Source organism: Manis pentadactyla, chromosome 3 (genome assembly GCF_030020395.1).
Source record: "Manis pentadactyla isolate mManPen7 chromosome 3, mManPen7.hap1, whole genome shotgun sequence".
Lineage (NCBI taxonomy): Eukaryota > Metazoa > Chordata > Mammalia > Pholidota > Manidae > Manis > Manis pentadactyla.
The window spans coordinates 19,808,692-19,832,805 of NC_080021.1; the positions used below are offsets into that span (position 1 = coordinate 19,808,692).

Consider the following 24,114-nt stretch of genomic DNA (forward strand, 5'->3'; position numbering starts at 1 on the left):
TAAACTTGGCTTTTCTGAGATCTCGTCCCTCTTTTATTAATAACATTTATCTAGCTTTTATAAAATTCAGCTAGGCTGAAAACTTGCATTAAGAGGAAATAATAATATGTTATTAAAAGTTTTAAAGTTTACAAGACACACACACAGAGGATTCTCATTATTTGCAGTGCTTACATTCTATAAAGTTGCTGTAACTACTCAGTCAACCCCGAGTCATTGCTCTTAAGAGAAATACAGAGTTAGGTCTCTGTGAGCTCTGGTTACATTTTTGTCATCAATCAACATGTAACCTTGTGTGTATGTTTTCATTTAAAGACACACACATATATATATATATATTACATATCACCGATTCATTAACACTGAACTCATGCTGATAGCACCGACTCATGCCTGAAGGAAGTTAAACTATCACAGCCTTCTTGAGCTTAGGAATGCCTGACAGCACTTCAGCACTCTGCTTGGGGACCAAGAGCTACATCACCAACAAAGAGCACAAAAATGGGAAACATGTGGCACTAACTAGACCATGACAATGATGCTTATTTCCAGTGTGAGGGCAGAGAGCTGCCTTGTCTGACCTGAGCTAGGAACCTCCTGCATGTTAGGCAACTCAAATATTTTGCTGCTCTGTGCATGCAAATGTCTTATGAATAGACGGTATTGATTTTACAAATAAATTTTCACTGGAAGGCAAATTCACAAACATAGGACCATGAATAATGATGATTGACTATATACATTTACACACGTAGAAAAAAAGACTGGGAAAGTATACATGTCAAAATCATCTGAGCATGGTGAGATTGTGAGTAAAATTCTTATCTATTTGTTTATCTGTAGCTCTTGATTTTTCTCTGTAATAAGACACTTATTATCTACCTAAAACAATAAAATAAAAAAAAGACAAAAAGGAACAGGTACCTAGCAAAAAAGATTATATTAAGAATTGGCCCCAAAATGAACTAAGATACGATATGAAAAAGAACTTCCAACATCAGCACTCTCTGGAAGACTTATGCCAGAAGATGATCATCAAAAAACCCCAACAAAGATCCACGCACTGCTACAGCTGTAGATGCACGCATCCCACCAGCTCCTGGACTTGCCATGGGAATGAAGGAGATATCTAAGCTGGCCTGTGCATACAGTAAAACAACAAATTTGACTGGATCTACACTGTTGGAACTCAACCAAGAATTAGGAGAAGTGCAAATTGCAGCGCTCCAAAATCTTACAACTACAGACTATTTATTGTTAAAAGAACATAAGGGATGTGAACATTCCCCAGGAATGGGTTGTTTTAATTTGTCTGATTTCTCTCAGACTGTTCAAGTTCAGTTGGACAATATCCACCATATCACAGATAAGTTTTCACAAATGCCTAAGGTGCCTAACTGGTTTTCTTGGTTTCACTGGAGATGGCTGGTAATTACAGGTATGCTTTGGTTATGTAACTATACTCCTATTATGTTAATGTGTGTGCGCAATTTAAGTAGTAGCTTAAAACCTATACATGCTGAAGTTACTCTACAAGAAGATATGTCAAAGAAATAATCAATCTTCCCATGTTTTCTTCCGCCTGCTACTTCTATAGCTTTTCTTCTTCCTTCCTAATTACAACCCTTAAATAGAATCCGTGCCTCATATCAAATTTACCGAGTATCATAATTCTTCCAAGTGGTAAAGATACCTCAAGACAAATGCTGGGCATAGAAGCTACAGGGCATAAATATGCAAAGAAATAAAAAGCTAACCATTTCAAACAATAAGGCTTCTCTCTCACTTACCAACTTTACATTTCCCTGTATGGCCCCGGAAGATGACTGGTTAGCCAGAGACGGGTAAGATTCCTCAAGGGAGGAACAACCTAAGACAGGCACAGTCGCAGGGGGGTCATCAGGTGAGAAATTGGGGATCAACAGAGGTGAGGCTTAGAACCTCACCCCCCCTGTTCTGAGAGAAATCTTCTGCATATGTGGATGTTTTATTGCCCTTGTCTAGCTTGGATTAACACATAGTCTACAGGCACACACCTGATCATCTACATTTGCTCTCTTACAACACTAAAGTATGTTTTCTACCTTTATCTTGTATCTACCTACCACTTCAGCATTTTATTAAAAATAATAATAATAAAGAGAGAAATGTGGTATCCACATATAAATCAAGTATAAAAATCAAATGAGTATTCATATTTGAACTGACTGTTTATAGTTCATAATGCATGAGCAAAACCGAAGGTTTCTGTGATGACTGCCCTTGTACTGTTCACCATGTAAGAACTTATTCACTATGTAAGAATTTGTTCTCCATGTAAGAACTTGTTTGTTATGCCTCAGAAGATTGGACACTGACGAAAATTAGGCTTGGGGTGGATTAAAGATTGTGCATTGAGCATTGACTCCCCTAAAAAAAAAAAGAATCGGACACCTGGGACTATTAATGACTAGCTGTGTGATTGGGCGAGGGAGGGCCCTCCTTCTCTGTAAAATGAAATGGGCAAACTAGGTAATCACCCAAGTCCTTCTTTTAAGCAACTATGATACAATTTCAGACTTGAAAAGGCCTCACATAGACAATCAGACTTGATAACACTGGGGGAAATTTTAGGTAACTGTAAAAGAGAAGTGGGAAGTATATTTTAGATGACATGACTAGCGTAGATAACAGATGTAGAAATGAGAATGGTGTCTATGGGGGACAATGAGGGAAGTTATAAGTATGTTGAAATAGTTAGACAGGTAGAGTGGGTAAGATGAGAGAGGACCTTGAGAATCAGGTAGAAGAGTCTGGATTTAATGCAGCAGGCAAAAGGAAGGAGTCATTAATGTGACACTATTTAAGGAATGATGAAAGTATTATTTTAGGAAAATTTTATAGAAAACATGGATTGATAGGCAAGGGAAGGCACTGAGGGCTCTGAATTTTGGTATACCTGTTGAAATTACTGTTACTCAAAAGCAGTTAATGGAGTAGCAATACAGGGTGGGCAATATGGAGATGGAAAACAGGCAGCACATAGAGGGGTAGTTCTTATTTTTAAGAATTACATGACTTAGTGTTGACTACATTTAGGAAATAGAGGGAAAGTAACAGTCATAGTGCACCAAGGTTTCTAGACTACAAGACAGGAAGAGAGAGAAATGAAGAGACTGGAGTTAAAGATCTCTTTTGGGAAGCAGATCACAGGGATACCTGTAATGGGAAAGAGACACCCAAAAGATGCCTTGCAGGAAGGCAGCAATTTAAAAAGGAAGCATAGGTGAGAAAAGTCTAGAGATGTGGCTTTAGGAATTAAGAACAAAAAAATAATACCCAGAAAAACAGATAAGGTCCAAGTAAGTTAGAAAAATGACAGTATAAAGATTTAAATCTTTAAAAAAATGATCGTTTACTTGGTAACATACCTTGTTTATTTCCTGTGTTAAAGACTGAACCGAATATATGTTCAGACTCCCATTTTCCATAATAGATGCAATGTACCGACCATGTGGGCTAATCACTGATGAGCTAATTCCTTCATCAAAGCTCCCAATTTCAAAGAGAAGCTTATAAGTCTGTGTATTAATAAATCTCATAATTCCATCTTGACTTAGTACTCCAAGAACCTAAGAGTAGAGAGAAACAATATGAATTCCTATAATACATTTAAAAGTCAAGTGTCTCAGATGTTAACTAGACATATTGTGGTGATCATTTTACAGTGTGATCAGTATCAGATCATCATGTCGTACACCTGAAATTAATGTTATATGTCAATGACACCTCAGTTAAAAAAAGTCAAATGTCTGAAAGTCAAACTATACACACACACGTGTACAATTTATGCACGTACACACAACACACACACATATATTTGTTTTTGTTTTGAGGGGAGGGCATTCAGAGAAGATTATATTTGCAGAGGGCCACCATATATTTTAGAATCCCTATTATGGCTCATGTAGCTTTGCCTTATCCAGGTCCAGATAAGCCTGACTCTGAGCAGACCAGGAAAGTGACCCTGCTGGGATGGGTCACCTGAGAGTCTTCTTCCGAGGCTGGCCACATCTGCACTGATCCAACCGAGGGAATACAGATGATCAGACAGCTCTTAGCTGTGGCCTCCACACTGGCTGTCGGAAGCAAGCAAGGTAGAGGTTTTTCTTTATCTTCACCATGCCCACAGCTTATTCAGAGTTAATATCTGTCCTGCTGCCCCCATACAGATTTGATTCCCAGCTGTTGTAACTAGCATTTGGGGAGCAGAGAAAGCCTGTGAGTTTCCTTATCCTTACTAAGCGTGTAAGGATAGTGCACAGTAAGAGGAAAGAGCCTTTTAAGGGAAAAAAGAATTTCATTTTAACTCACAAAATTTGAAAAACTAAAAACATGCACTGAAAGAGCTAAACAAATAAACAAAAATCCTCTCACTGGCTTGGCTGTGCAGAGAGTCTTTTCCCACTGCCAGGGGCTGGTAAGCAGGCCACCATGTGACTACCTGAAACACTGATGGCACTTTTATACGAAAGACTACAGGTGGGAGGTAGGAGGCATTCTGAAGGTGACTATCTAAAAGGCACGTTCTGTAGGTCAGGTAGCAGAAACACCCTCATTCACAGCTCCTACAACCTCTCTGGAGGGCACAAAGGATTGGTTAAAAAAAACTATGAAATTCTACGTAGCTGTAAAGAACAATGAAGTTCTGTGCTGACACAGAACAATCTCCAAGGTAAATTAAGTAAAGAAAAGCAAGGTGCAAAGTTGTATAAAAAAGTGGGGGGAAAAAGATATATAACAGTACTGGCTATGGAGAGTGAATAACTGGGCAAATGGGAGACAGCAGTAAGATTTCACTTCATAGTTGACATTTTTTAAGTTTTTCAACCATGTAAATACATTATCTGTTCAAAAAACTTAAGTTAAAACAGATATAAATATACTTGCACATATCATATATACATAAAACACACACATATATGCATACAAATAATTTGCTAGAGTGCAAGACCCAAGATAGTCAACTTAAATAAGAGAGGTAAGGTTTGACTACTCAACTATTAAAAGGAAAAAAGGTGTGTGGAGGGAATTTTGTAAACTAAAGAAAACACGTTTCATAGGACAGAGGTAACCATTCCTGGGAGATAAAACATAGTATAACAAGGTAAGAAAATTTTAGTTCTAGTCCCACCTTTAATCATTACAGTTAACAGGACAGTTGACAAGTCGGTTAATGTTTCTAAGCTTTAATGTCATAACCTGTATGATGGTGAGAATCCTTCATTGCCTGTGTGCAAAGAATTCTTTAAGGATCAAACAAAAAATAACTTGCTAGAGCACCCTGTGAACAATAGAGTATGAAAAAATATTGATTTTACAGAAAAGGTAAGCTGTCGGTTATATACAGAACCTAAGTTCTTAAAATTTTTTCAGTTTTAGACGCTATAAAAATATTAGCAGTTTGAAATCCTTGTAACATCAGGGTGCAAGCTAAATAGGAAAGCTAGTACAAATCAGAAATTGATAGGACCTTTCAACAAGTCTAACAACTGATTAGAGCTAGTATACTAACCTGATTAGAACCAGCATCAAAACTATCAGGAAGAAATTCTAGATGGCGAATGGCTCGAACTTTAGTAGGCATCTGGATAATTCTCAAGAGCTGTTTAGCTTCCAAGCACCACAAATGAAGATGATTTGATTTACCTCCAGCAGCCAGAATTCGACCATCTCTGTATAATAAAAAGGTGAGAAAATAAGACTAGACAACTTGTGTGTAGTGGCACTTCCAACACGACACAACATGAATGTTGTGTATGCTATACAATATGGTCACTACTGGCCATGTGACTGAGAACTGGAAATGTGGCTACTGCTTCTGAGGAAATTAATTATTTTATATATTTTTTATTAATTTAAATAGTGCCATGCACCCAGTAGTTGCCATATAGTAAAGCTCAGGTTTACAGCATATATATATTTTTTTACCTATTTTACTAAGATACCATGTTAACAAACATTTTTTGATGACTCAATTAACACATATTTTACAGCATACTTTCAAAGTCCCTTACCACTACCTAACTTTCTATATTTCACATACAGCTATACTGAATCAGTACAGCATTGCTACATGAAAAACCAAAAGGCCCAAACTTGTTTTCCTGCTCAAAGCTACTGTTATAAGGCACAAAAAGAATAAGCTATATTAACTTGCAAGGTGGCTGCTCATTCATCCACCAAGAACTTGTAAAGTTGTTGACTCTAAGCCAGGGACACGGTGAACAAGACAGGCAAGACCTCCGCCCTGAAGGGATGCGCAGCTAGGAGGAAGGCAAACGCACACATACATGAACCGGATCTCAGCCAATGATACATGTTATCAAGAGCTCTAAAACGAGGTGACGTTACAGAGCTGGGCAAGGAGGGAGAGACCTTAGACAGTGGATGAGCCCGTCATGGGATGATGTGGAGAAAGACTTCCATGCTGGTTTGTCTTCCGGACTGGCGAGTACAAGTGTGCTGAGAAAGGAGTAAGGTTAGTACTTAAGGAAGAGAGGGAAGCCACACTCACACGCAGCCGGAACCCAGTAAGGGGAGGAGATAAGGTGAGGAAATAGAGAGAGGCCCCAGGGGAGATGGTGGGGCTTCTGGATTTTATTCTAAATGCAATCGAAAGCCCTAAGGGGCTCAATAGGGAAGTAACACCTTTGATTTAATCATTTAAAAAGACCACTCCATCTGCTACCTAGAGACTGCTTTAGGAAATGAGATTGAAAACAAGGAAATCAAATAAGGAGGCTATTATAGCAGTCTGAGAGAGAAGAGGGTATCTTGGGCCAGGGAAACAGCTGTGGTAATGGACAAAAAAGTAGGTCAGTTCAGGATAGTTTGGTAGAGTTGATGGGATTTACTAATGACTTAGAAGAAGAGGGTGAGAGAACACGTATTTCTTAGCTCTTTTCACTGAAAAGGCCTGGAAACAATGACCACCCAGTAATGATGAGCACCTCTAGCATCCAGATTAGGTCTTACAATATCATTTCCCATTAAAATGAACCGAGGCTCCTTAGAGAAATGGCCAATTTCTTGTTTGGGACAGAAAATGTGTAAGATAAGCCTGGAACATCTTGTCAGATCAGAAAGATGAAAGCTTTCACAGATAATGGGTTGTATTAAAGAGTTCAAAGCCAACCTGAAGAAGATTCCACTAGTCAAAGATGAGAGAGCTAGAGCATCACTAAGAAAACAACTTCATGCCATGGATTTCTGCCTAAATTCATGAGTTTACAAAGATTAAAGAGAAAAACTTCATTGGTCACCTTTGGAAGATGCCAATAACCCAATTAATTATTTCAAAAAACATTTTTTTAAACGAGAGGGAAAATCCAACTTTTATCCTGCCTTTCCTTTACAAACTGTAAAGTAACCAAAGAGTTGATGAGAGGAAGTTTCTTTCTATAGAACTTTTCCAGTGAATAAGAGAAGAAATGACAGAATTAGAATAGCAGTGTTTTGCTAACCCTTAATACAATACTGGATCTAGGTAATCAGTGGCCACTAATTTCATCAGAGAAAGAGTTCTCTGTTCCTTCTGACAAGAATATATAAATCACCTATAATGTCTTCATGCCCCCAAATCAAAACTGAATCGGACCAAACCTCTAATTTTTAGGAAGTACAGGTGTAACCAGTTTACAGGAAATACAGATGACAGAGAATCATTAGACAACAACGCGGGATGCAAATAAACCCAGACTACAGAAAACTTCAAGGACAAAAGACCAGTTCTTAAATAAATGAACTGCAAGGAAAAAATACAGAGAGGGATATATCAACCAAGACAATGTGTGAACCTTGTTTTATTCTTGATTTGAACAAACCAATCATAAAAACCAACCATAGAAGACAAATCAGGGAAGTCTAAATAAAGTCTAGTTAATAATAATATTAAGAAATTATTTTTAAAAAGTGTAATAGTACATTATGGTTTTGCTTCCAAAAGGCCCTTATCCTTTAGATACACACTGAAACATTTATGGAAATGATACGTTTGGGCTTTGCTTTTAAGACAATGCAGTAGGGAAGTAGTAGAATTAGCAATAAAATAGAAGTGGCTGTTAGCTGATGATCATTACAGTTCATGAGAATATTGTAATTAGGCCTTCACGAACTTTTCTATTTCTGTGTATATTTGAAATTTTCCACACTAAAGTAAAAAAAAAAAAGAATACTACAGGCCATACCTAAGCTTGAAGGAAACTTCCTTGCATGTCAATAAGAATGAAAATGAATGAAAATTTATGTAATTTCACTGGAAGTTAAATTTCTTGAAAATTCTGTGTCTTAAAATGGACATTACCTGGTCACAGCAAACACTTTGTATAATATATTAGAGCTTTCAGGTGGACCTGGCAATTGATATTTGCAAAAAAGAGTATCACACTCCCAGGCGAAGATGGAATTATCCTTAAAACAGCTGAGGATGGTATTACTTAATGGTAGAAAGAAGACCTAAAGAGGGAGAAAAAGTTGTTGCTCATGTAAGATCATAGCCCTCTTTAAATTTAGCATTATACATATCGTCAGTTTTTCTTTTTAAAAACGACTTTTTCCTTAAACGGGAGAAAAATACATTTACAATATATGATGGTATAATACTGATATTTCATATACTATTATAAACTAGAAAGAAAGGGCAAACTTTTAAAAATAAAAAATAGGTGACTATAATGGCTAGGCAATTCATAAAATATTAAGTGACAATTTAAAAATATTTAACCTTATACAAGATTCAAATGAAAATACAAGATCATTTTATATGTATCAAATCTACTTAAAAAATACACACATATACAAACTATGCATACTAACATACGTGTTCTATTTGTAAACTATACACACTAATATAAACACTGTATTCAATACTAACTATTCATAAATGTTAAAAATATTAAGTGTTGGTGAAAGTATAGGAAAAGGGCATTGTCATACATAGCTGTTGGTAATAAACACTGGTTATACTGTACAATATATCTCAACTGCCTTAAAAATATACATATCTCTTCTGAGTTGAAAATATCATTTTATTCCCTTAATTTGTTTCCCATTATGTAAGCACTAAAAAAGGCTTACTGTTTTTTTTGGATTCTATGATTTTTTTTTTTGTATCATTAATATACAATTACATGAGCAACATTGTGGTTACTAGATTCCCCCCATTATCAACTCCCCTGCACATACCCCATTACAGTCACTGTCCATCAGCATAGTAAGATGCTATAGAATCACTATTTGTCTTGTCTGTGCTATACTGCCTTTCCCGTTCCCCCGCCTCACATTATGTGTGCAAAAAGGCTTACTTTTGATAACATAAATTTTTAATTAAAATTGACCAACACTTTCTCATATAAGTTTCAACAGCTTCAAATATAATTTTGTGTGTCACCTGTGTAAAAGACACAAAAGGGAGGGAGGAAGAAGGAAAGAAGGAAAGAAAATAGAAGAAACCAATGTCTTAAGGACACAATACTCCTGCCCATCCTCTTAAAATAAATCAAATCGCCTGAGACATTTCATATGGTTTGATCTTTAGTTACATCCCTAGTATTAATTCTCTGATTCCCATCTAGTACAGCCTTCTTAATGTTACGGCTTATTGTAACACTTTATATCTGAACATATTTTGTTACTGTTTTTACTAGTGTGTCTTTATAAGCTTTACTGTTTTTAAAGACACATGATTGTTTCTGTGTTGGAAAGAGAAGAGCAGGGACCCACCGAGGAGGCAGAACACAAAGAATTTGTGGCTTCTCATTCCAATCTTTGACTTATTATACACTTTCACAATTTTACTAGGGTCAGGCGGAGGCCTGTTTTTCTTCTGGAATGGTACAGTCTTTAGGGATGAAGCAGTCATCACCTTTAAAACTGGACTGCAGTGTATCTTGAGTATTTAGAATCTGGATATGGCCATCCTCACAGTAATGAGACAGCAGGCCGGACATAACCGTCCAGGGGAAAAGTATGATCAACACTAAATCTACCAAGGCTTTTCCTAATGTTATAAAAATAATGGGTCAATAAGGCACCTATACAAAATACTTCTGCAACCCTGCATCTAATTTGCGTTATTGTCATCCAGCCTATTATATACATACAGTTCGGAAATGATTTTAATAGTTAATGATATTATTATAAAAAGTTCAGGGGATCATAAGGCATAACTTTCAGACTATTATCACAAACTCTGTTTTTTCTCAGACATATGTAACAGCATCTCTTTTCACAATAATAAATAGTGCTTAAGAAAACTACACACATACATAATGCACTATGGAACATATTGCCAATTAAAACAATTTATTTGGGATTACTACTACTACTAAGACACAGTAAAAAAATGCTAACTCAACTACTGGTCTTGCCTGATCCAGCTTTTCACTTTTGTCTTTGGCTCACTTTGTCAAAGACAATCTCTGGTAGGTCTTTTGCCAACAGATTCAGGCAGATTTATAATATGAAGGTCTTATAGAAAGAATCTGCAGTGAATACATTATGATCTATAATGAATGCATTAAAACATTGTTTCAAAACCAATGTCAAAAAAAGTGACTTAACAGATTGTTGAGAATTAGGCATGGGGTTGATTAATGATTGTGCACTGAGTCCCCTATACAGAATTTTATTGTTGTTAACAACCATATGATGAATAAATATGAGAGATGCCCTCTCAAAAAAAAAAAAAGTGACTTAACATTTTCATTATAATTAGCAATATTTTTCTAGAAAAAAGTTTATTCCTACTAGGAGAGGCAAAAGCTTAAAAGTTAATGAGCATCAATTGCTATTTCAGGGGAATAACTGATAGATTACTGCTTACATGATTATTCATTACTAGATGTGTGATTTTAATTACCAGATTTTAATGATTATAAAATTGTTCCTAATGAATCATGTCATTTAGTGTCATCTATTGACAAAAATAAAAGGCTTAAAAAAAAACTTCCAAAGCACTAACAGAATGTATTTTTTAGAGGGTTGGATACAAGGATGGGCTGCGGTTTTTCCTTACAAAGTATGAAAATCCTAGGCCTTCCAATTCATTTTTGAGAGGAATGTGAGTTCTCTTCAAAGTTTAAATAATTCAGGGTAAGTAACAGGAGCAAGTTAAGTCAAATGCAAAATTCAGCAAAAATTTAGTGACTGCCCACTGTATACAGACACTGAATTAAGTTCAGTAACACACTCTGTTAAATGTTTTCTGACATTCATCACAGAACATTTTCTGGTACATGTTGAACTATAGTAATTAGAAATCTCAGGATTTTTTCCAAAATCCTTGACTAAAGAGCTAAACATTTTATCTCCGAGTATCGAAAAAAGAATAAAAATTTACTAATGTGAAGAGGTATAACTGGTTTACCTGAGAGGCAGAATGGTGTAATGGAATGCCTTTAGAGTAAGACAGGCTTGGATTCAAATTGCAACTCTGTGACACTGGGCAAGTTACTTAATGTTTCTGAACTTCAGTTTCCCATTTGTAAAAATAAGGATAACAGTACCCTTTAAGATTATTTAAGCTTAAAAATAGCTAAGCAAAGTGTAAGGTACATAGTAAGTACTCAACAATTGGTATCTATAACCATTAGTGTTAATTTTTGTTATTGCTAGGTACAAAAATCAGAAAGATGTTAGAGTGGTAGGTTCTTTTATGTTTTTTTGGAGAGTCAATTCAAGCTGTTAGCTTTATACAAAGAAAAACTATGTTTTGCTCCCCAAAAGTGCTCTTCTCATGCTAATGAATCTTTTTTTTATTAAGGTATCATTGATATACAACCTTATGAAGGCCTCACATGAGCAACATTGTGGTTATGGTTACTACATTCACCCATATTATCAAGTCCCCATACACACCCCATTGCAGTCACTGTCCATCAGGGTAGTAAGATGCTATAAAGTCACTACTTGTCTTCTCTGTACTATACTACTTTTAGAGTGGTAGGTTCTTTAAAAACATTTAGAAGTCAAAGTTCTTTATCTGAAACCCTTGGGCTCAGATTATTCCAGAATTTAGAATTACTTCCAATTTGAGAAAAGTAGTATGATGCATATTCTGAAACATTATGTGGAACCCTTAAGTGACGTGGAGCAACACCCCACATTGAAACATATCATTATTTCAGCCTCACGTAAATTCAGTCCAGAGCCTGCTGCCAAATGAACTCAGGACAGATCAGATTTTGCTGCTGAGTGATTGACTTTAAAACTTGGGTTTCTAAATGTTAGTAAGGGATTTATTTAATGTAGTTAGTGCATCTATTTAATGTAGATCAAAAGAAAAACAATACAGTTATTTGCAACCTTTCAAGAAGAAATCTAACTGTTCTGAGATAATCCCATAATAGAAACAGATAATAGATGGCAATAGATAATAACAACAACAGAAATAGCAGCAATTGCGGCTAACTTTTACTAAGCACTTACTGTACAAGAAGCATTATGCTAAATGCTTTGCAGAGATTATCACATTCAATGCTGAAACCAACCCTAAGGTAGTATTACTATTTCACCTTTCACGTAAGTAAATAGCTTGTCAAAAATGTTTAACTTGAATTTACTCAAGCCTTCAGACTTAACTTCTAGTTTTTAAGAAATACAGGTGGGAGAACAAATTAAATAATAAATGATGAAATAGTATGACAAATCAGAATGTGGGGCATTTTCCTAGACAACTGGCCTGGTCTCCGGCACTCAAAAAAAAAATTGATGTCATGGAAAAAAACAAATCGTAGGAGACTGTTTTAGATTAAAAGAGACATAATAAAATGCACCCATAGCATCATATATCACTGAGTCATCAAAAAGAAAAAAAAAATCACAGAAATTCCATTCAAAATTTAGAATTAGAAACTGGAATAAAAACATAAGTTTGATAAAACTTGATAAGAGTGCAAGTTTTACTTTAAAATTAGTTGACAGTTATTTCCTATTTTTAACAGAATAAGCCAGAAGTGGTGACCATCTGGCCCCACTCCAGCTCTTGCATAGCCCAGGAGCTAAGAATAGTTTCAACATTTTAAAATTATTTCATTTAACATAGTTCTACAAGTACACACATAATATCCTCAATTTTGCTCTTAGACTGTGAAACAAAAAACATATTCCTATTAACAAGTTTGCTGGTAAATTATGGACTATGGTGCTCTATTATTTTAGAACAACATACTTATATGCATACTGCATACTATATATACATTTTCTACATTTAATTTTATTCTCACATCACTAATACTTGGAGTCCTGTTTTTTAAACAATAATATCTACATGATCAAGCAAGGTTAGAATTGGTGACTATCCAATGTAATTAATTTTATTTAATTTCACGGTAAAAAGAACAGACGATTTTTGTGTCATTGTTTCATAACTTGGTTTCTATTGTGGATTCCACTCCAAGTGTTCCCTTCTTTGGAATTTAAAATTCAATTTAACTAAAGCAATTAAAGAAGAAAATGCCTACTAAGACATTTGGCCTAAACCCCTGAAGGGTAAGCCAGCTACAACGTTTATCTTTTTTTAATTATTAAAGGTAAACTAAAGAACTCTGGGATTTCCATGAAGACTGAAAAATAAATTTTTGGTCCACATGCACTACTAGCTGCTTGTGTTAGTAACCAAGAAATTAAAAGCAATGCTGCATGTATAATATAACCTGAAGCAACATAATCACACAGGAGACTCGGGCAATCCTGAAAATAGCATTTAGCTAATCAAATAGAAAAAAAAATTAAACCTTAAAAGCAAAAGAAATGGAATTTAAAGAAGAGTGATAAAAATGTATACAATGGAATATTGCTCAGTGCTGATACAACAACATGGACGATTCTCAAAAACATGGGGGATGAAACAAGCTTTACACATGCCATTACTGACTAGCTCTATCTATGTAAGATTTTAGAACAGATAAAACTAATCTATGATGGAACATCAGAGTAGGTGTTTACCTGGAGCGGGTATGATGAAACTTTCTAGGATGATGATAATGATAGTTTTGCACAGGTTGCAAAGGTGCATATATTTGTTAAAACTAAAGAAATGTATACTTAAGATTTGTGCATTTCATTATACTTAAATTTTACATCAATAAGTACTGAGCCCTAGTCAATTAAATGTATGTGTAAGTATTTAAGGGCAATATACTGATGTCTGCAATTTACTTTAAAAGGAGAAAAAAAAAATTAACAAACAGATGGACAAAAAGAGACAGATCCATAATATAGTACAGTAAAACCTAAGCACAGTAAAGGATAGCACAGGAACATGTTAATGGTAGCGTCTGGATGGTGGGTGTACATGTGTGCACTGTGAAATCCTAACAAATCTGCTGTATGTTTGAAATTTTTCGCAAGAAAATGTTGGAGGGTTAAAAACCAAAACAAAACCAATCACCTAAATAAAAACTATCACCTTACTAAAGATGAAGATACATACTACAACAGTAATTTTTTTAAAAACCTCAGTTAAGTTATAAATTGCAGCCACAGGTGATGTCTTCAATTCTGCAGGCCACTCTGCTTTGCTTACTGCTTACTACTGAGCTATGAGAACATTTCTATAAGGGGCAAAGTGAATCATTACTCTTACGTCATCTGTAAATCCTGCTGACTAAGAAACAAGCCCAAGAAGCCCTTCTCACTGACCTTTTGTATACCCACAGACTGGAGAATGTTCAGCTTTCTTTTCCTCTGAAAGGTATCCAAGTCCCACAGCTGTGCTGTATCAGAAGAAGTAGTGATGGCATATCTCCCCGATGCATGTACAGAGATTGAAAACACTGAAGATTCATGTCCTCTCATCCAGCTAACTAGGTCCTTGGTGACTGTGGCAAAAAGCACAATAGTTGTACAGGTAAAACATATATCATCCAAGAACTGACTCAACTGAGGCACCTCCATTAACATCTACAAAAATGGCAGCTTTGGCTAGCTGATACCATACACTGTGGGATGTGTTAGTATCATGCGTAACATGTAGGTATAAGGAGATCAGGCCCAAAAAAGGTGTAAGAAGAGCCTTACATGGGACACCAGGAGGTTTGGGCTTTCTCTTGTGAGTAACCCTTTTACATGAAAGAGTACTATATCTGATTTGTGTTTTAGAAAGAGCACTTTAAAGATATATGGTGGATATAATGGAATGAGGGAAGAGGTTAGCCAAGATAACTAATTTATTTGTTGCTGAAAAAATCCAGGCAGGCGATAGGAGGGTTTAAACTAGGAATGTGGCCATGGAGAAAGGAACAAATTCAAGAGCTCTGAAGGAGAAGATGAAAGGACTTAGTGGTCAACTGGATGTGTTGAGATATAAGAGGAGTTAAAAGTCCAGTGATTCTGGCTTAGTTATATAAACAGGTGGTGATACTATTAACTGATGTAAGAAATAAATAAGGAGGGACAGGTTTAGCAGTGTGGGAAGAAGAGATAATGACTTCGATTTTGAAAATTGATTCTGAGGGGTGTCTGTGTGTGTGTGTCGCACACAAGCAGAGAAAACAGTCTGGCAGATAAAACACCAAGAACTATTCATGATAATTGTCACTGGGTAGTAACATTGTAAGTCATTTTTTCCTCTTTATATTTTTCTGTGTTTACAAGTTTTCTATGGTATGCATGGTTTACTTTTATGTTCAGAACTTTTTTCTCCAGAAAGATGGAACGGAGGAAAACAGAAAGCAAGATGCAAAGCTGGGTGACATTAAGATACAAAGTAGTTCAAAACTGAAGACAGAGGAAGAGATAAACAGTTAGGGAAAGAGTAGTGGTTTCCAAACATTGGTCTCAAGTCTGGTATTAGTTAACAGTCAATTTTTCACTGGTCTTCAGTGGAATAAGAAAAATAAGGATAATGTAATGAGTTTTCAAAAAGTTAAACTTAAAGTGTTTAATCTGGTATTATATCCTTCCAAGTTTCTCGATGTTAAAGAAAAAAAATCCCTTGCTTTATGAAATGAAGTTATATTGTTTTCTTTTCAATGTCAATTAGCAAAATTAAAAGCCAACAACTTTTGTGGGTTCCTCTACTTTTTCTTTTTCATTGGGCCAAAAATCCAGAAGTCTAGGAACCATTAAACGAACCCAGGAGAGAGATTACTAAGAAGCTGTCAGCAAAGCAGGAGAACCAAGAGCGGTAACAGTATGAAAACTAAGACACAAAGTAACCCAAAGCATCTAGTGCTACTGAGACACAGGACGGAAAGTATAAAGAGGACTTAAACAGTTTACTAGTGACCACGGAGAGAGGAGCCTCCACAGCAGGAGTGGGGGGAGCAGAGGTCAGAATATGATCATCTGTGAAGAAGCAGGATTTGGCAGTGAAGAAAGAGGGAGGCGGCTGGGGAGGTGGAGACAATATCTGTGGAAGGGGCTTCATGGGGTGGGGGTCAATCAGACAAACAGACTATAAAAAGATGGAACCAAGAAGAGAGAAGGAATGGGTGGAATGTAAGGAAAGTAATCACAGGTGAGTATAAAGACTTAGTTTTTCAGAATTTCTGTGACAGCAGTATTTGTAATACCACAAACTGTTAGCAGATTGAAGTCCACCAATAGCTAACAGGTTAGGTAATTATGGTACAGCAGACATCTCAGACTAGAATATTAGATACTGATTTCAACTATCTGAATTTTTAATGATGTAAGAAAATGACTCCACAAAACAAAATACAGGATGAGCATATACTTGTTAGAATATAAAAAAAGGCATATGCATAGAAAACAGACTGGAAAGATAGGCCCTGTTATAAAAACACTGTCTATCTCTGGGCGTTACTGTAGGGTGACTGTCTTTCCATCTTGCATGTACAGTCAGAGTGTAGCAGTGGTTAAGAGCAGGGACCCTGCAGTTAGTCTATCAGGTTAGGAATCCTGGCTCCACCACTTACAAGCTGCGGAACCTTAGTCAAGTTATTTCTGTGCCTCACCTTCCTCATCTACAAAATGAGGATAACAGTTTCCATCTCAGTGGGTTATTATAATGATTAAAATCAATTAATATATATAAAGTCATAGAATAGTACCTGGCAAAGAATGAACACCATGTGTTTGTTATCACTATTATTATCATTGTTGATATATCTTTCTAAATATTATATCAATTACCTTCAAAACAAGAAAAAACAATACAGTCAAGATATCATTTTCTTAATAAGGTTAAGCTTACAGAACTCTACGTTCTCTAGAAAAAAATGTGGTATCAAATACATAGGTTACATTAAAAAGTATTTTCCTTATAACTATTCAGTGAGGAATCAGGCCTTCAAGGAGAGAGATGGCATTTGCCAGGCTCCTAGGAGGCAAAGGAAGCAACCCCGAACCCTCTGGGATTTTCCTAGTGACAGCATTGTCTTTGTTATGCATGATAGGTCCCTCAGACAACAGCAGATGGGTTATGCTAAGGAGAGAACCTCAGAGTGGGTGCTGGTCACACCAGAAAGACCAACCTATGTGAGTGATTAGAAGATTGGGGCTTTGGGCCATGTGTTACCAGCCGGACCTCCAGAAACAGGAAGAGGGCTGGAAATTAAGTTCAACCAGATAGGCAATAATCCAATCAATCATTAGCTATACAATGCAGCCTCAGTAAAATGTTGGGACATCAAAGCTTGAATGAATCTGTTGGTTTGGCAAGACTCAGTGTGGATGGCTACACATTGGGAGGGTAATGTGTCCCTGAGGAAAACAAAAGCTTCTCTTTGGGGAGCCTCCCAGATTCTACCCTATGTATCTCTTCCTCTGGCTGGGTCTAATGTGTAAACTTTTGCTACATCAAAAGCATAATCATAAGAATATCACTTTCCTGAGTCCTGTGAGTCATTCTAGATTATCAAATCTGTGGTAGTTACGGGGAACCCTGGATTTGAGGATGGTCTTGGGACCCCCACCCCCAAACTGTGGCTAATGTCTGAAATGAAAGCCATCTTGTAGGGTCTGCTCCCTCAAACCATACAGACTGGCAAACTCCTTGCAGTACTTCAGTCTATACTTTACTCTGCTTCAAAAGATAAACAGGAAGACTGCTTACCTGTATCGAAACACTTAATAGAATAATCAGCTAATGCCACAAGGAATTCAGATTTTCTATGAAGATTAAAGGCCAGAGCTGTGCAAGCTTGTGCTGTTCGCTGAACAAGATTAAACCTATAAAAAGATTACTGCATTAGTATCAGAAATTCTTCTAATAATCATAAATTGTACTTTGGAGAAGCCCTTAGAGATGAAGAAAATGAAGCCCAGAAAAATGGGTAGACCAAAAACAGATTATGAAGAGTGTTACATGCCACGTAAAGGAGTTTGGATTTTACTTATAAGGAATGGGAAGCCTTCAAAAGCTTCTCAGCATAGCAGAAATAGGACCAGGCATGTCTTTTAGGAAGATGATGCTGGCGGCAAGGGCAAATGGAGAGAGGGATAAGAAGAGACCACTGAGAAAGCTACCACAGGGCATCTCAACTAGAGTTCTGGGTATGAAATGGGAAGGACGAATAGGAGAATGTCAGCAGTGAAGTGGACAGATGCTTGGTGAGGCCTCAGACATGGGGTGAGGAGGGAGGAATCAGGAATTCTTCACCTGTTAAGTGGAGAATAAAGTGACAAGTGATAAGAAAAGGTATCTCAAAAGCTCGTTGTGATGATTAAATGAAAGAATATGTTAGGGGCTTAGCAGAGTACAGGGCACACAGCTTGAGTTAATGATAGGAAATAATAAGTCTGATTTTAAACATGTTGAGTTAAAGGCCCCTGCAAAACATTCAGAGCTGTGCTGTCCAAATGAAATATGTGGGCCACAGGTATAATTTAAAATTTCCTAGAAGCCACATTAAAAAAAGGTATAAAGAAACAGGTGAAATTAGTAACATTAATGACATATTTTACTTAATTTTTTGTGTATCTAAAATATAATTTCAACATGTAATCAATAAGAAAAGTAATGATATTTTACATCTTTTTTTTTTTCATACTAAGTCTTCAAAACCTGGTGTGTATTTTATGCTAACAATGTATCTCAGTTTGGACTAACTACCTTTTAAGGGCTCAGGAGCTACACGCAGCTAGTTGCTCCTGCACTGGACAGCCCAGTCTCGGAGATACCAGTAGGTAGCAGAGGTAGGTCTGAGTTAACAGTATTTACATGGCAGCTGAAGCCTGAGGCTTGGTGGTAACGAGACTGTCAAAGAGAACACCCGGAATACAGAGGGAAGAAGGCCAAAGACAGACGCCCGACAGAACAATAAGGCGTAGGTACTGGAAGAGTCAGGAAAGCAAGGGAAAAGATGATCAGAGAAGTAGAAGAATCAGGAAAGAGTTGTACCTTAAAGCAAAAGAAAAAAAATTTCAGGGAGGCTGGGAAGACCAGAACTGAAAAGAGACCATTGGTTTGGGCAATTAGGAAGACTTTCAGGGAGCCTAATGCAGTGGGCTTTAGAATCAGACAGGCCTGATTTCAAGTCTCAACTCTGCAACTTACTCCTCTTCTCAGCTGTGAGTATTTATAGACAGAGACTAAAGGGACAGTGGACAAAAATAAAAGAGAGGAACACTCAGGTGCAGAGTCCCAGGGGTGGCTATAGAAGACAGAGATTCACACGGAAAGAAATTAGGATCACCTATTTTTATGAATAAAGTGACAAAGAGGTATGGATGACTGATTATATATTTGAGGTTGTAGTTGGGGAGGAGGAACGAAAGCTTGGAGGCATCTATTTTCTCATGAATAAGAAGGCGAGGCAGCCAGAATAAGGGTAGGGTTGGACACATTAGACAAGGAAGTTGGTAAAGGTTAATACTCAGAGATTGGGAAAAGTAAGTAACAACAGATAAGTAAATGAAGTGCTAAGCATCATTGATACTGAAGTTCATTATTCTGTAATGGCACTACAAAAACAAGGTATTACAGATACTCTTAAAACCAGAACTTTAATTCTCTAAAACAACCTAAAAATATTATCTTTCTATCCTTTCTCACTTCCTTCCAATAGCACTTAGGACAGTGTTTTACAAGGTCCCTGAAATACAGTAAGAACCTAATAAATCTTTCTGAATGAGTAAGAGCAGGTACTAAAACAGTGAATAACTTGTTAAATAAGGTAAATATCAAAAGAATCTGCTCACCTGTTTCCATGTAAGTCAAACACATAGATATTTCCTTGATGGTCCCCAGCAATTAAGCAATCACCTGAGTTATCAAAAGCCATATTCAAAAATCGCAAAACTTTGGGAAGGTAATCAGAAGTGTTGTGAATAATGTTCACTATAATTCTGTCAAAAAAAGAAACACCTTAAATTCTATGTCAGGCATTACTTATCATTATGAAAAATATGGTTTCAATAGTATGCTTCACTAATTTTATAGTATACCGAATTGAACCCAGTTCAATACTGAAGTCTTTTTTTGCAATAGTCCTAAATAAAAGCTGTTTTTACCATTTTAACTATTGTCCAACTCTGTTTTTTCTTTGACATTCCTGAAGGGGAGGGGGGGAATAAATGTACTGAGATGACTAGTAATATAATTAAAATATTCCCTGGCAGTTAAACTCAGAGCAAACAACTTCTTCCTTCAGTCCTTTTTCTGTAACATTTATTATGTGTTTGAGTTACAAATTACATGATCATTGCTCAAATGGCAAATACACACAAAAAAGAAGACACAAATAAGTAAACAAACACAATTGATTATAATCCTACCATCTAGATATAATCGCAATTACTAGCAACATTCTGCCTTTTATTTTTCATATAAATCACACAGAGGGGTATTTTATTTTAGAACAACTGTCTTTTATTGCTCATAGGTTACCTTACAGAGTTTCTCAGTTCTTAAACATATGAAAAACATCAAATATTTACTGAACACAAGATGCACAAGACACCAATTTAAGGTCTTCGTAACACCCTAAGACAAGCCTGGCAGGTAGGATTATCTCCACTTAGTCTTAGTGATTAACTTGCTTGAGGTCACAGAGCCAGTAAATAGGCATTTAGTTTACCTAAAGCCCATCTGATTCCATAGTCAGTGCTCCTTTCCTCTCAACACCATTAACAATGGGTTTTAACCAACACAAAGAAAGCTACTTTTAGTGGAAGAAGCAAATAAGGACATTTGCACATTAATTTCTTTCATTTTTTGAAGCTTGCATGTATATCTAAATATTCTACAACAACAAGGAAGAAAATCACTATGGGTCAGCAAGAGAACTTCAGAAGTAGGGATGGCATTTACATAAACTCCAAACTTGGAAATAAAAATCCCCTATGAAAGAATCCCTACTCCAGACAAAAATTTTTACTCAGTGGAGTCGAAGGGACAACAGCATTGGTAGGGGACTTGTCAGCAACTGGAAACCAAACAAGCTGCTGGTACAATGTCCAGCACTATTCTCTGGGCATGTGTAGCTGGCACTTAAAAGTCCATTGATTTGTTGAGGAGCAACCAAAGGATCAACTAGAACAAAAAAACACACTGAAACATGAACTCAAGTGATGCGGCAAAATGCATGAAATCTTAGGGAATTGGAAGCAATACGATCTGTCTGTGGGCAGCAATTGGAAAAAAGATGGCACCTCTTTGGGGCTTCCATTAAAGTCACAGGAGAGGCTGAGCCTCAAACAGGGCAGAAACCGGGGAAGAGAATGAAAAGGGCTGGGAAGGGAGGGATGAATAGGTGGAACACACAGGATTTTTAGGGCAGTTAAAATACTTCGCACAATACTATAAAGGTGGATACATGACATTACACATTTGTCCAAAACTACTGAATGTCCAACACTAAAAGTGAATCCTAATGTAAACTGAACTCTGGGTGGTGATGACGATGTGTCAATGTAGGTTCATCAATTTCAACAAATAAACCACTACCACCAAGGCTATGCATGTTGGGGGGACAAGGGGCATACGGGAAATCTCCGAACCTTCCTCTCAATTTTTCCATGAACCTAAAACTGGCCTTAAAAAACAGTCCATAAAAAAACAAAACAGCAGCAGCGCCGGCTTTACCAGAAGGCCGCCCCAACTGTGGAACGTCAGTCCCCGCGCTCTCCGCCGTACACATTAATTTGTAAACTCCAGAGTGCTGGAAGTTTGTTTTGTTCCACTGCTGTCGCCCAGTTCTTAGAAGCCTGGCACATATCAGGTGCTCAACAAACAGTTGATGCATGCACGCCTGCTTGCACACAATGATGTCAGGATGGCTAAACTGCGGCTTTGGGAAAAGGAAGGAGTGCACTCTTCTCCTTCCCTGCATCCATTCCTCCTCTCGAGTTCTCTTCTAGCTGCAATACTTAAAAATATTTACTGAACATCTACTACGTGCCAAGAATACTGTAGGGATGCTGTAATTAATAATAATCACGGCAGGCAGTCCCGGCACACACCAGAAGAGCAAATTCTCACGTGTATATGACACCTGCCTCCCGCTCCGCACTAATCCTGACCTGACTCCCTCCAGGACTGGGAAGTGGTCTCTGAGGATCGTGGCGCCTGGAGCATGCCTAGGCTCCGGCCACCTGCGTCTCCTGAGACCGCCCAACTCAGGGACCCGGGGAAGAGTCAGAGCCTCAGTCCGAACTTCCACCCGGGGCCTGGATCCCCTCCCGAGACCCTCCCCAACAGCCGTTCAAACGCCTCCCCGCAGACGCGGGCCCGCCCCTCGCGGGCCTCCATCCCCCTCACTGCCTGCGCCTTCCCGCCGCGGCCTTTACCCGTCCCGAGTGGCCGGGGATGGCTTGCGGTGCCATATCTTGCCACTCTCCTTGTTGCCCAGTTCTGTGCTCTGCATGTCGCAGTCCGCCCGCGGCCGTCGCCCGCCAGGAGAACAACAGTCCCAGCGGTTCTAGGCAGGCCCCGCGGCCCCGGCCCGGGAAATTTGGGCGCCGGCAGAGGCGGTAGGAACTCCCGCCAACAGTACCAATGCGCGCGCAGACTGTCTATTTGCAACCAATCGGAAGGCTGTTCCCCTCCCAAACACAGCCTAGGCGACCTCTCCGGCTCTGGACAATGACATTGGCCAATGACCTTTTCTTAGACTCCGCCCCACTTCTAGGGCCGCCCCCGGGGCCCAAGGCCTTATGGGAATCGTAGTTTTCTGCAGGTAGCGCACGAGGAATAGCTTGGTAACTCTGCACTTGCGGGTCCTCTGGGGTTTAGGCTCCCACCCAGTGAAATTGACTTCCACCTGTGGTCCCTGCCTTCCGTTCTACATTGCTTTTAGGGATTAAGGGGTTGCAGAGACGGGGTAGCAAGGATCCAAATGCATTGAAAATTGAAGGGTTCCTTTATAGAGCACTGGGGCTCAAAAGAATCTTTATGGAGTCCACTCTTACTGATCTTTTCACCATCATCATGATTATTTTTTCAATTAAATTATCTAGCAAGAGGCTCCAGTATTAGTGTTAAGTCTGCCAGTCGCAGGCCAGAAAAGTAATGTCATCAACAACCTGACATCAACAATACTGGCATAAGAATTTTTGTAAAAATTTACTTAGCACTTCTGTAGTGCTTACTAGGTATCACACCTTTTAAGTGCTTTACGAATATTAACTCATTTAATTCATTTAATCCTCATAGTAAACCTATAAAGTTGATAGTGCTATGATTCCCATTTTTAGTGCTCTGTGAGATAGTGTATTGGTTTCCTGACACTGCAGTAATAAATTACCATAGACTTGGTGGCTAAGACAACAGAAATTTATTCTCTCACAATTCTGGAGGCTAAAGTCTGAAATCGAGGTGTCAGCAGGACGGTCTCCAGAGGTTCTAGGGAAGATTCCATTCCTTGCCTCTTCCAGCTTAGCACCGTGGCTGGCTTCCTTGGCTTGTGACTATGTCACTCCATTCTCTGCATCTTCACACTGTCTTCTCTTTTCCTCTTCTGTCTGTCTCAAACCTCCCTTTGCTTTTCCCTTATAAGGATACTGGTCATGAGAGCCCATCTGGATAATCCAGGATAACCTCATTTCAAAATCTGTAATTACATCTGTAAAGATCCTTTTTCCAAAGAGGGTCACATTCACAGGGGCTGGGGATTAGGACATGGATATATATTTTGGGGGCCCACCATTCAACCCACTACAGGTCGA

The 24,114-nt window shown here is 37.8% G+C and overlaps 1 protein-coding gene across 2 annotated transcripts in view; it reads right to left on the reverse strand.

Annotated features, from left to right (window-relative positions):
• TBC1D31 (TBC1 domain family member 31) overlaps window positions 1-22,994 on the reverse strand; it is a 67,114-nt gene extending 44,120 nt beyond the window's left edge. The window contains exons 1-7 of one of the 2 annotated variants that reach the window (XM_036925511.2): window positions 22,738-22,992; window positions 20,149-20,295; window positions 18,062-18,177; window positions 14,683-14,861; window positions 8,345-8,496; window positions 5,555-5,714; window positions 3,411-3,611 (exon numbers count right to left, since the gene is read on the reverse strand). In XM_036925511.2, the coding sequence (XP_036781406.2) occupies window positions 3,411-3,611; window positions 5,555-5,714; window positions 8,345-8,496; window positions 14,683-14,861; window positions 18,062-18,177; window positions 20,149-20,295; window positions 22,738-22,814 (1,032 nt within the window). In that variant the 5' untranslated portion in view covers window positions 22,815-22,992. Of the gene's footprint in view, window positions 1-3,410; window positions 3,612-5,554; window positions 5,715-8,344; window positions 8,497-14,682; window positions 14,862-18,061; window positions 18,178-20,148; window positions 20,296-22,737 lie in introns of both variants that reach the window. The other variant, XM_036925512.2, reaches the window with a different exon arrangement.
• Window positions 22,995-24,114: the final 1,120 nt, after the last annotated feature.